The 12,813-nt window shown below is 36.7% G+C and overlaps 1 protein-coding gene across 3 annotated transcripts; it reads right to left on the bottom strand.

Moving 5' to 3' along the window:
• Positions 1-3,550: 3,550 nt before the first annotated feature.
• On the bottom strand, positions 3,551-11,851 carry zfand2a (zinc finger, AN1-type domain 2A). Of its 3 annotated transcripts, none has more exons than XM_053491307.1 (10): positions 11,717-11,851; positions 6,667-6,752; positions 6,433-6,527; positions 5,989-6,120; positions 5,750-5,901; positions 4,702-4,812; positions 4,497-4,581; positions 4,305-4,381; positions 4,076-4,215; positions 3,551-3,827 (listed from the first exon to the last, which is right to left on the bottom strand). In XM_053491307.1, exons 2-9 carry the CDS (start codon positions 6,719-6,721, stop codon positions 4,104-4,106), a joined length of 819 nt encoding a protein of 272 aa, XP_053347282.1. In that variant the 5' UTR covers positions 6,722-6,752; positions 11,717-11,851; the 3' UTR covers positions 3,551-3,827; positions 4,076-4,103. The 3 variants fall into 3 exon arrangements, with proteins under 3 accessions (XP_053347282.1, XP_053347281.1, XP_053347283.1); XM_053491306.1 differs by having other exon boundaries at positions 4,131-4,215; XM_053491308.1 differs by lacking the exons at positions 3,551-3,827; positions 4,076-4,215; positions 4,305-4,381; positions 4,497-4,581; positions 4,702-4,812 and having other exon boundaries at positions 5,746-5,901.
• Positions 11,852-12,813: the final 962 nt, after the last annotated feature.

Here is a 12,813-nt window from a genome sequence, read left to right as displayed (position 1 = left end):
AAGTCGCAGTTTTAATGACGTACAGAACACAATGACTCCATCTGTCTGTTTACACGACAATCACATTAGCACAAATCTGATTTATATCTGATTTATTTCCACATATAAGGGAGGCCTGAAACCGATCTTAAAATATCGGAATGCATGCATTTTTTTCCTGTTTAAACGGACATAGAACATATCGGATATGTGTCACAAATGAGCAAAAAAACGGAATTGGGTCACAATTACCTGACAGTGTAAACTTAATCTAATTGGCTTGTTTCTGACATTTAGTTTCTCACCTTTTTTTGTTTGTTTGTCGATGCACACTGGAGATCCATCTGGATGTCCAAAATTTACTGAAAAGTAAATGCTATATAATAGGTCTTTATTTAAAAAAAAAAAAAACTGAATATGTTACTGTTATTTGCCCTTATTATTATTATTATTTATATTATTTAGAAAAGGATTTTGCTACATAAATTATGCTGCACATGAAGGTCATTTTATTTCCCCACCTATTATAAATACTGTAAATGGGCATCAATCACCTTACTCAGGGTGTTCAGGTTTTTTTTTTTAAGGATGGACGCTAATAAAAGGACGAAGCACTGTGATGCCGCATGTGCAGGACATGGACAACGACTGAATAGAAAAACTGGAAATAGAAATAAGCCATGGAAATAAGAAAGCTATTTATTTAAACAAACATAGAAATGTTTGGTGACCTTATGCAGACTATTTCGGAGAGGTAAACCTTGACCCAGTGACCTAAATGGAGAAAATACTTAGACTTGAAGTAAATATTTCTTCAGCTATTTAATGAATGGTCTACATTTACTGCTAACGAACCGCTGCCCTTTCAAATGTGCCATTATATATGATATGATAAGGATAATGACCAGCTCAACTGGGCCTGGATGTGACTACGAGTCTGCAGTCAACAGACATAATCTTAGGATCTAATTACAACTGGAAAAGTGGCTAGGGACCACTTATATGTAGCGCCGGTCAGCTTCCGAGTATAATGAATGTCATTATGCAAAATATTCACATACACACATCCTACATTCATCATGTAAATTTTTTGCTAACTGGCACTTGGTTGAATATTTTACATTTAACAATATGAGGAAAACAAATGTTATATACCAGTGACCTGTAAAGTTTTACACCATTATAGGGTTAAGATTCAATAATTTATCACACATTTACGAGATAGTTTATTAACAAATATGAGATAGTATTTTAACATGTCAGCTTTCAATGATATAGAACATGACCCCTTTAATTTGAAACGACTCATTTGTTGAGTGTTCATAAATATTGGAACATTTAACTGCGCAGGAGTGGCCCGTCACTCACTCAACTCTCACTCATTCATTTGTTCGTTCACAATTATCTTGCTCAAGGTCACAAGAAGGCATGGAGCCTATACTAAGGGACTTGTGGCGCACATTCAATCAAACACTATGGGCAATTTGTAAATGCCAGTTAGACCAACCTGCATGTCTTTGGAGTGTGGGAACAACGGAATTACCAAGCACAGGAGGAAACATGCAAACGCCACTCACATAGATCTGTAGAACCCTGTGTCCTGGCAGCTTGATTATTTAAACAGTTAACAGCTCTAAATGTTTAATCTCGATCTGAGCACTGGGTTTCGCCTCTGAAGGATGCATTTCTTGTTAAAAAAGGTTGAGCCGTATACGGGAAAGAAGAGTATTGAAGTCAAGATAGAAGGGGAACATCGATCCGTTGCAAGCGTGTTGTGCTGCGAATTCTTACAACACTTTTGGGAAGACCCGAAAACAAAGAAAACACAAGTGTACTACCAACCAGACATATAAAACTGGTGAGCAAAAGAAAACAGCAGCAGCTCAAGACATTGTCAGAGCTGTGAACAAACAAAAAAAAAAAACAGTCAGGATTTCACTTCCTGAAGAGGTGACTGAAGAGAAAAAAACAACAACATTCAAAACAAACATCTAAAAGAAGATACAGTATACGTCTAGACGTTTCACAAAAAAAAGAAAGAACAAAAGGAAGGCAAGAGTTAGGTGATTCCTGTGAGTCTCTGACTATATGCATTAGTGCTTGTAAGGGATATACAACCACATATTAAGCCAGGGACATAACATTAAGTGTTATTTCCCTGGCTGTTATTGTATTTGTTCCAATATTTTTGCTCAACAGAATTTGTGTGACTTGTCAGTAGGGGTTATGCTCTCTAACTTGTTTGAGACATCTGGCTTACAGTCGATGTAGGAGTATAGTACAAAGAAAATAAAAGGCAAAACACTGAACTTCCAACATTCGATCTTGAACACAAATCTTCATTGTATAGTAAAAGTAAGACTTGGCCTTGCCATTCCAATATGTTCAGACTGTGTACTGTATAACAAGATGTGAAAAATGTTAAACAAAGAACAGCAGCATCTTTAATCTGCTTGATGAATCAATATGTATGATTGTATGAACGGATCCAAACGCGTGATATTGTTCATGGTAAGCGTTGTGCATTTCCAACCGAGAAGGAACAAATAAGGATGAATAAATAAAAACAACAATTCAATAATTTGTGAACAGATTTTATGTGTACTTTAGATTTATACATTTTCAAGTAGATGAAGACTGTCATCTAGTGGTCCAATCAATCTAGACATGTTAAAAATATATATATATAATAAAAAAAAATGGACATTTTCAGTTTTCTGAACATGACATCCTGTAAGAAATTAAATTGAAAAAAACTGAATTGAGAATTTATCTTTAGACGGATTACATCTGACCAAAAATATGTTTTTAAACAAAGCAGCTGCCAGTCATTATTAACCATGTCGTTTAAGCACAAATAATTATTTTTTTTTTATTTATTGAATAGCACTTAACAATTGTCATTGTTGTAAAGCAGCTTTACAAATCAAAAAAAAAAATTGGGATTATGAAATTTGTGAGAAACTATGTATGAATCAGAATGATTGATGGTGGCAAGAAAAAAAAATCCAAAATGGTAATTGGAAGGAACCTTGAGAGGAACCAAACTGAATAGAGAACTCATCTTCATTTGGGGGATGTGACATAACCTTTGGTGAAATTAGTTGTTTTAGCAAACAAGAATCATGATATTACACGGTTTGTCCAAGTGAACTCATCAAGCCAAGCTGTATTTCAACAATAGACAAGTCTGTCTTAAATCACCACTGAGGTGCATTAGACGTACATTACAACATGTCTTTGTCATTAGAAATCTTCCTTCTCTGCACACAGAACCTGATTACAGTGCAAGAAACCGGGGCCGAATTCCACAAGCCTCAATCCGGGTAAAAGTGCGTTCCAAAGTCCATAAGAAACTCAAACTGAAGCTTCTGCAGTTTCACCAAGATAAAGTGATATGGTATCTTTTAAAAGGTATGTTGATTGTTACCATTATTGATGATAATTTTCATATTATAGTCCATAAAAATGTACAGTATTTTTAGATTATTTATGACAAACCTTGGGAAACTTGAAATGTCCAGCAACATGCCTTATAATAAAAACAGGAATTAGAACTCAGCAGGCAAGAAACGTTTAAAATAATTTATTTTCAGAAACATCTACATGAAATATTGAGTAACATAATCACTATATAAAATATGTACATAAAGCTCTGTCGGAAAAATAATTAAGTTGGCAGACCCAGAGGTGTTGTACTGGGTTGAAGAGTAGTCCATTCAGATCACTGGTATACTTCTGTGTGTGTGTGTGTGTGTGTGTGTGTTTTTAAAATGAGGCAGATTACATTGGGTCAGCATGATCTGAATTTAAGACAGACGGCAGTTGGACTGCTTGGAATCCCTCCCCTGTTGGTTATGAAAAATAAAAATCAAATTAGTTATTCAAGGTTCATTAGGTCATCTATATCAAAACATTTTAAAGTAGTTTTTTTGTTTGTTTTAAATTTATGTCTACACAAAAGCATCAAACTAGATTTAGTTTAAATAACATCCACATATTGCACTTATTGCTATTATACAAGACCCAACATGCTGCAAACCGTGAGCCCAGTTCATCATGCACCCAGTACACAGTATAAGACAAGGTCATGTACCTAATTGAGGTCCTGTTAGCATAGCATGCTATTGACTGCTAAGGGTTCTTGATACCTGTTGTCTCTGCTGCTGTCGTTGGTACTCTTCTTCACTAGCAGCGAGGGCCTGAGCCAGGGCCAGATCCTCCTGCTCCTGAGGACTGATCATACACACACACACAATCATTCTTAATAACAGGTCAATCCTCACACAAGACATTGAAAGAGCACAGCGTATCAGCTCAGCTACCTGAGAGGAGACGGCGTGTGTTGGGCTGTTTCAGTCAGCGACATCTCTAATGCACGCTGGAGAGCCTGATCTTCTGTCTACATCGCAGAAAAGACAAATGCGCTTCATTATTTATGTCCATTCCCAATTCGCTGGCATTTCAGAAGTGGTGGACATTAAATATTTAATGTCAGAATGAATGAATATCCCTACCAGCCCGGCCTGATAGGATGCTGATGAAGGTATTACATTCTGCGCTGCAGGGGAAACCGCAGAAGGAGCTGAAGTCCGTTGTGCACTGAGGAGGGAACGCTATTATTCAAACTAAAGGCACGTACAACAATCAAATAAAGTTTAACAAGCTATTCCATCAATATGTCGGACAAATCCCACAATTATTCGCAAATTTTTACCTCACCTGCTATTCCGAGCACGACCCGTTCGGGCCGCTCCAGCCGAGCTTCCTGTAACGGATGAGCCTGTGGCATTACTGCCAGAAGCACCCTGAGCTCTCATTAAAGCCGCATGTCTGTAAGTAAATAAAATGGATGAACGGTCAGATGGAGTCACTATACAGCCAAAGCTATGGAGACACTTGACATCACACATATACAGGGTGGGCGAAAATTAACTTGGCGATATTTAATGAGAAAAGAACTTGTAGTATCTTGTGTCATGAAGAAAACAGACGATAGTAAACAGGATTTAATATTTCCTGCGTCGATAGTACAGACATCGGGCGCGAGAGGCAGCACGTGCGACGTAAACAAAGTTGGCCGACCACTTGACAGTTCCGGATCAAGCTAAGATCGCAGCACGTGATGAAGTCTGGAATTCCAGTGTTCTTGTGCAGAGATGGTGGCGTACAGCGAAAAAGAGGAATAAAACACTACATCCGGAGATGATTAAAAAAACGTATAACGTTACACGTTAAAGATTTGCATTCATTTTTCTATGTAATATTTTTTTAGAAATATGGCCTTGTTACCAATTTTTGATGCCTAGCTACTTTCCACCCACCCTGTATGTTTCTTCTGAAGTGTTGGCACAAACATGGAAGCAATAAAATTCTTCAGAACGTCTCAGCATTGCTATTTCACTTCCAGAGATTAACGAGGCCCAAAGCCTTACAAAGCAAAAAGCGAGCTCCATGAACACATGGCTTTCCAAGAAGAACTAAAATGCCCTGCATGAAGCCCTGATCTCAACCCCATACCTAGAATCAGTAACGCTCTAATGCTCTTGTGGCCAAATCAAACAACATTTACAAAAGGAAAGTAAAACAAACCTCTAATAACACTTATAGTTTTGGGAAAAGATGCCTAACAAGAACGTATGGGTGCGATGGTCACAAACTACACCTCTGGGTATATAGCGTATATTGGTTAATAAAACAGAAGATGGGCCAGGCCCTGAGGGATAAACAGCATCACTCAACATGTCCTTGAATTCAAGATGATGCTCACCCTGATTTGGAGACTGGCTGTCCAGCAGTCTTACATTCATGATCCACTGGATGTCTGTGCTTAAGACAGTAGTTCAAGTGGCATTGGTCACATGTTACACGAATCATCTCCTTCTGCTTGCAGCCTCCTTTCGAGCACTTATTTGTAAAAATCTTGAAATCCAAAACAGGAAATAAAGGTTCAGTTAGCAGTTTGGGTCTGGGGTGTGAGCATGTACTTTAAGTTTAAAATGTTAATACCTTTCTTTTCCTTTGAGCAGGATCTGACTTGCAGTCACGGTCTATGTGCTCTCCAACTTTAATGTCTGGGATTTCCCCTCTTTTAATGGGAATGGGGGTGTTGCACAACGGACACACTGGAACCTGGACATCCTGAGTAAGGAAACAACAGAAACTTCACGTCAAATTGTTAGACTGTTCACAGTGCCAAAACTAACACTAACTGGTAGTTAGCGACTCTTAGAGAGAGACCCAAGACCTTTTTTTTTTTTACCTCCGTTGTATAGTTTTATTATTATTACTATTATTTTTTTACATTTTATTATTATTATTCTTTTTTTTACTTTTCTCTTTCTTATTTACTTTCCTTCTTCCTAAGAAAAAAAACAATATATTAGGGATATATCTATTTTATTCAAACTTTTTTTTTTTTTGGCTACAAATTTAAAAACCATCAGCCATTACCTTTTTATATGATGAAGTACACTTGTGACTTGCATATGTTATGTGATCTTTACAGAAAATCTCTTCGCAGGCGTCACATTTCATCGGCAGGAAATCTGTAAAATGAAAGTAAATAATGTTGTTTTTTTACCTATTAGCAGCAAGTAAAAGTTATTATCATCACATATTTAATTTATTTTGAACAATCTAGTAAAGAAAAAGAGTATAAATGTCCACTGAAAAGCTCTTACTCACCCAGGCGCTTGCAGGTTTTCTCTGAACAGTGTTTTCCCAGGTCTGGAAACTCCATGGCACTGTAGTGCAATGGATCCGCTTTCCTGCTGTATTCACAAAAATAAACTCATTTCAAATCTAGGGTGTATAGCAGGCACTTATTAACAGGCTAGTAACTGGAAAAAAGAAATTAAAAGCAGAAGAAAGTTTATAAACTGGCTACTGTTGTTGTTTAATATACCTCCAGTCTATATATCCACTTCTTTTAAATATAAACAAAAATAGATAGAAAGAAAAAGATGCAAAAAGTGAATTCCTTCTTTAACCGTAGAAGGGGTAAAGCTGTTATCGCCAGCAACAGATTTGTGACAAAGTACTAGTGATGGCGTCAAACTTTTTTTCACCCCATATTGAATTTTTTATAATAATGAAAACACTTTTTGGCTAATATTACCAGAAGCCTGTTTGACACACGTCACTCTGACGTTAACAGCATCTTCTGTTTGCAAAAACAGAACCCAAGTGTGAACCTAGAGATAGTAACCTAGCGATTACATAGACAAAGACACCAGTGTTGCATAGTATACTGGCACAAAAAAGAAAAAAAAGTTTTGAAATAACTGTTGCTTTTACTATGCACGTAAATATGTAATCTGACTCATAGGAATCTGTATCATTAAGCACAGCACTGACACTGTGTGGGCGTGTAGCAGAAAAAAGAAAGAAACTGACAGATTGGCTGCATTAAGGGTGTCCTGAGCAACAGTAGATAGAGAGGAGGACTTTTCGTTTCATTCAGAGACTAGACTTGAAGGAATAGCTGCAATAATCAGGCAAGAAAAAGAGAAATATGGAGATATTTCGGTTATAAGGTGGGCGAAAAACTTAAAAATAAAAATCACAGCTGTGCACACAAGGTGAAGCTGGTTTTATATAGGGCAATTCACTGCATATTTTCCGAAATTATATCTTTTTTTTTCATGAAAAATAAACATACAAAAGGACAAAATGTCTATTTTTATGGTCCGGATAACAGAGAACCAATTAGAGAATATATTTTTATATTTTGTCCCTTTAAAACCCACTAAATCTCTCAAACACTCATCATCCCCACTTTATACTTATGTAGGTAGCATAAATATGCAGGACCATGTCCGTAAGTCTGATTTGTTCTTAAGTCTGACAAAGTGAGTTTTATCCACCTTTGACACAAAAATACAATATAAAGAATACCTATCCACTTGACTAAAACCGTAATTTCGAAAATGAATCTTACATGTCAAATGTAACAGTGGTGTCTCTGCGCCTTTAAATCACTAGGGGAATCCGGGCGCCATTTGGTCTCCGAGCTGTTTTACACTGTATTGGACTGTGTTTTGTTGAGGATTTTCCAAAATTAGGATTATTCACAATCAGAACAGCTTTAAGGAGAAACATTTTCTATCATCATGCTTTCTCCCAAACCACCACACATACAGACACATACATACACACACAATATACCAGACTTTAGGCATTTTACACATTCACACACACTAAAAATATTGCATATAATCGTAAATATTGGAATCTGATGCACTGCAGTGTCTTTTTTGCACAATATACGTGAGCTACTTCCTTGATTTTTCTCTGCATCTACAAATGTTCGTAGAACCGCCTGCATAGTACTACCTAGACTGCCTTAGCAGTCTACAATTTTTATAAAAAGGTCTATAACTTTTGCATTTCTCAACTGATTTTAATTAGTTGTTTTTTTAAGGATTTATGATCTAACCGTAGAACCAAAAAGTTTTATCTTTAGTTACTTAAAATGTATATAGTTTGGCCATAATCCTTGCTAGAAGCTCAGAAGAGAACTGAATTGAATATCTGTGAAAGTTTCTACAAAGCTTAAAAACGTTTTAAGTGCACTCTACATTCTGATCTTGCTTTCCTGGTAAGGTCTTCATGAGAAAAAGTTTCATCATGGCATTTGATAGGTTTTGTAGACGTACTTGTAAATACTGTTCTTGCAGGAACTGTTTGACCTCTGTGTCCAGACTTTTGCCTGGTACTGTGCTTCAAGATCAAACATCTGTTATAATATTCCCAGCATGCTGAACCAGGTGAGAACCTCCTCTGAGGACACCAAATCAGAATTTCAGGACTTCAGAGATGCTGATGTTTACAACCAGACCACAGACTTGGAGAAATACACAGAATCAATGACTGGGTGAATCAGCATGTGTACCAGTCGATGGGAGGTCCTTTAAGACCATCATCTCACATGCACTCTAGAAACCGTGGATGACTTCTGAAGTGCGAGTGCTACTGAAAACCTTACGACAAAGCCCTTAGATCAGATGACAAGGAAGCTTAGGGCTATCAGAGAGCCAATTACAAACTATATGTAGAAATCCACAAGTTATTCCAAAGGACATGCTGCCACTAGGCCTTCACGACTCTCGCCAGAAAGTGAATCACGATTTTTCTCCATGGGAATTGAGATCACAATTCTCTCTCTCCCTTTTTTCCCCTTTAACCAAAAACATTAATCGCACTCCAGTGCAAGCCTGTATCGCCTACACAGGACCTTTAGCTCCCTTGTATAAAAAAGTAAATGTAAAAGCCTTACAGTAAATAAAAGTCAATGTAGAAGCCTTACAGTAAATAAATTGTAGGGCATAAATAAAATGTTAATAAAAATAAATAACCATGTGCTTTTTGGAAACTCTACTACAGTACTGCATCATCACATGCATAAGTTTGTTATTATTTCTTTATTTATCAGCATAAGGTAAATGTCATGGGGTTTGTTTGCTAGTTTGTAATTAAACACATAATTAAAATTTAGTTGTATAAGGTTTTAACTGTTTAGTTTAGAATTGAGAAAAATAACATATGAGGTGACATACTCCTCAATATCAAAAGGAGCCAATCAGAAACTCTTTCTCAGAAATGTTAGTTACACTAAGGGTTTTCGGCACAAAAATAAATGCGTACTGCTTCAACTCCACAAAAGTAAACAGAAGTAGCACTGAATTCATTCACTAATCTCTGTCCTGATTGTTACCCCTTGGAAAGCTGCTGGTCCTGACACCATCCCTGTCCGGGTCCTCAGTGCTGATCAAGATGTTGTCCCTGTGTGCTTCAAGATGATCATCATCCCCGTGCCTGAATGACCATCTGCCTACTCACGCCCATCATTGTGAAGCAGCTCTTCATCAAACATATTTAAAGCAGTCATCCCACACCACAAGACCTTACACCCTTTCCAGTAACCTTACCATCCTACCCACTGCTACCATCTACGTTCGAAAAGGAAAATTATGTAAGGATGCTGTTTATACACTTTTACAGTTCAGCATCATCACATTCATCCAACAGCAACTGACTCCTAGAAACGGCAAGTCTGCCGGGTATGACCTGCTGACTGACCATCAGGGTCAGCAACACGACCTCCAGCACCATCACACTAAACACAGGCACTCCCCAGGGCTGTGTGCTCGGTCCACTGCTGTCTACCCTGACAGATCATGACTGTTCATGGTTGTTTATACAACAATATCTCTCCAGAAGCAATGATGAGTCAGAGTACAGGGAGGAGGTGAACCAGCTCAAAGAATGATGCAGAGACAACAATGTCTCTCCTAATGCTAACACTAGAAAAGTGATGAGCGTTGATTGAGAAGTGAAACTCACCACTGCAAATAAAGAGAATGGGAACACTACCGTGTTAGTGCAACATCAGAAAAGCTGAGCCTCATCCAGTGTTTCCCACACAGTATACTCAGGCAGGCTATCCAATGATATAGATGGCCGCCCAAGAATATTTGCCCAGGCTTTTAAAAATAAGTACTCTTCAGTACCTGTTTGTTCTGCTACTGCAAGATCGGTGTACCGAGAGGCAGTAAATGCCACAGATGCCAGGTGCTGAAAAGAATTTAGGTTGCCGGAATGATTAGTTGCATAGAAATTATTCCTTATGGAAAAAAATCATATCGCAATATGAATTTTCACCTTAAGAACTCGCCTACGGAACGAATTACAGCTTACTTCGGCAAACGAAGTTAACCGTCATTTACATGGACAAGAACCACCAGTCACCCCCTGATATGATATTATTACCAAACCTAGGCATAAGAACTTGAGGAGGGTTCTTAAGTTGAAATTTTATATTGCGAAACTAATTTTCACATAGAAAATAATGTAAATCCAGATAATCAGTTCCAGCCACCCAAAAAATATTACCAATATGTTATATATCAACTTCCAACACTATAATCATATTTTGCATATACGAACAATCAAAAAATTTAGAAGACATGTAAATTAAGTAAAAGAACAAAATGCAAAAAAAAAAAACTGACGCTTTAAACGGCTAACAGATGTTCCCGCAACTTTGCTGGTGTACAATTGCTTTGATTTCGAGGCAAACTGTTTTTGCTAAATTTAAATTCTTAAGGTGAGATAATAGAATATGTCTATGGGAAAATAGGATAGTTTAAAGCTCAACACCAGAACAGATTTAATTCATGCGCTAAGGTATCGTGATATCGTATCAGGAGGTGTACAGGTACCGTAGTTACCGTATAATTGAGGCTGTACAGGTGTGTAAAGCTGAAGTAGGTATCTACACTGGACGTGTATTAAATGACAAATAATAAGAGGATATTTATGGCACCTTACTGTAATATTCATACAGATGTCAACAGGGCTTTAAATCATTTATACACAGAGACAAACAATGCTGAATCATACCAGTGTGAATGCAGATCTAAAATCTCAAGTGTTTAGTTATAAAAATAAACAGAACAATGACGTAAATCCATATGAAATATTTATAAAATCTAGTTATAACATGAGACTTAACAGTTAGAGTTTGAAATTATATAACATTAAATATAACTGTAGTGTGGAAACTCGAGTCTGTCAGTATTTCCTGTTTAAGACTCTAAATATGTTTTCTCTCCAAACACACACACACACACACACACACACACACACCTCTGACTTCTAGGCCGCTAATACACAGATAATGTATATATTATACGTTATCATTTTATTATGTTAAACATTTTACGTTTCTTACCGATATCGTCCACCAAACTGCCGTCACTGGTCGCTGGTCCCCGGTGTGTGTGTGGATTTAAACACGGAGTCCGTCGTTTAATCGCCACTGATACACAAACACACCGTCAGGGTTTATGTACAGCACCTCGGTCACTTCCTGTCATTGTACTTGAATGAAGCAAGCAGCAACCACACCACACCACACTTCAACATAAAAGTCTCATAGTTACTCGCTCACTCATAGACAAACAAACACACACACACACACACACACACACACATTCAACACTAAAGGTTTATTCATATATAAAAGGCCTGGTCATTAACTTAAAACTAGAACTATCAGTTTTTTTCATTCTCAATAAAGAAATGGAAAGATACATTTTTAAATAATATTATTATTTTAGGTACACTATCTTTGTCAATACCTTTAACTTAGATGACGAGTTATACTGTATAACATATTAATGCCAAAAAAAAAAACATGAAATTCCAAGAGGGATGCATACTTATATACAATAAAACATTTAATTTAAAATCCAACAAAAACAATGTACAATACATAAGGCATTTTTTGTTGTTGGTTACATTCTGCATCATGATTAATGCCGATTACAACCGCGCAGTAAGACTTTTATTTTGAAAAAGCCCTCAGTGTTCCAAAGTAGCTGGCTTCCTTAGGTGTTGATTTCACACAGTCACTCTGAGTCAGTCTGAGTCACATTGATTAAATGCTGGAGCTTTCCAGAACATGCCAAGTGCAGCTATGATGCAGCACATTCTGCCCTCTACATTTACATATTCTACATATTACTACTCTTACTACTACTACTACTACTACTACTACTAATAATAATAATAATAAAATCATAATCACCATCATCATAACTTATTATTATTATTATTTATTTTTTATTATTATTACTACTATGACTACAACATCTACTGCTACCGCTTTGAACAGAAAGAAGAAAAATAAATATATAGTAAATAATAGAGTTAGAGTAAATAATAGTAATTTTTTTTCCAACCAATAATATTAAGAAGAAGATGAATTTATGATGATGATAAAAGTGGTGGTGGTGATATTATACTACAATTAAACACAACAATATA

Source organism: Clarias gariepinus, chromosome 3 (genome assembly GCF_024256425.1).
Source record: "Clarias gariepinus isolate MV-2021 ecotype Netherlands chromosome 3, CGAR_prim_01v2, whole genome shotgun sequence".
Taxonomy (NCBI): Eukaryota; Metazoa; Chordata; class Actinopteri; order Siluriformes; family Clariidae; genus Clarias; species Clarias gariepinus.
The sequence above is the reverse complement of the archived record's forward strand: the minus strand, read 5'-3'. Positions and strand labels throughout refer to the sequence as shown.

Coding starts and splice junctions, on each gene's coding strand:
- zfand2a (XM_053491306.1), bottom strand. CDS start 6,721: ATGGAGTTTCCAGACCTGGGAAAACACTGTTCAGAGAAAACCTGCAAG. Junction 6,528..6,666: donor GAAAACCTGCAAGCGCCTGG/GTGAGTAAGAGC, acceptor TTCATTTTACAG/ATTTCCTGCCGATGAAATGT. Junction 4,216..4,304: donor CACACGCCGTCTCCTCTCAG/GTAGCTGAGCTG, acceptor GTGTATGATCAG/TCCTCAGGAGCAGGAGGATC.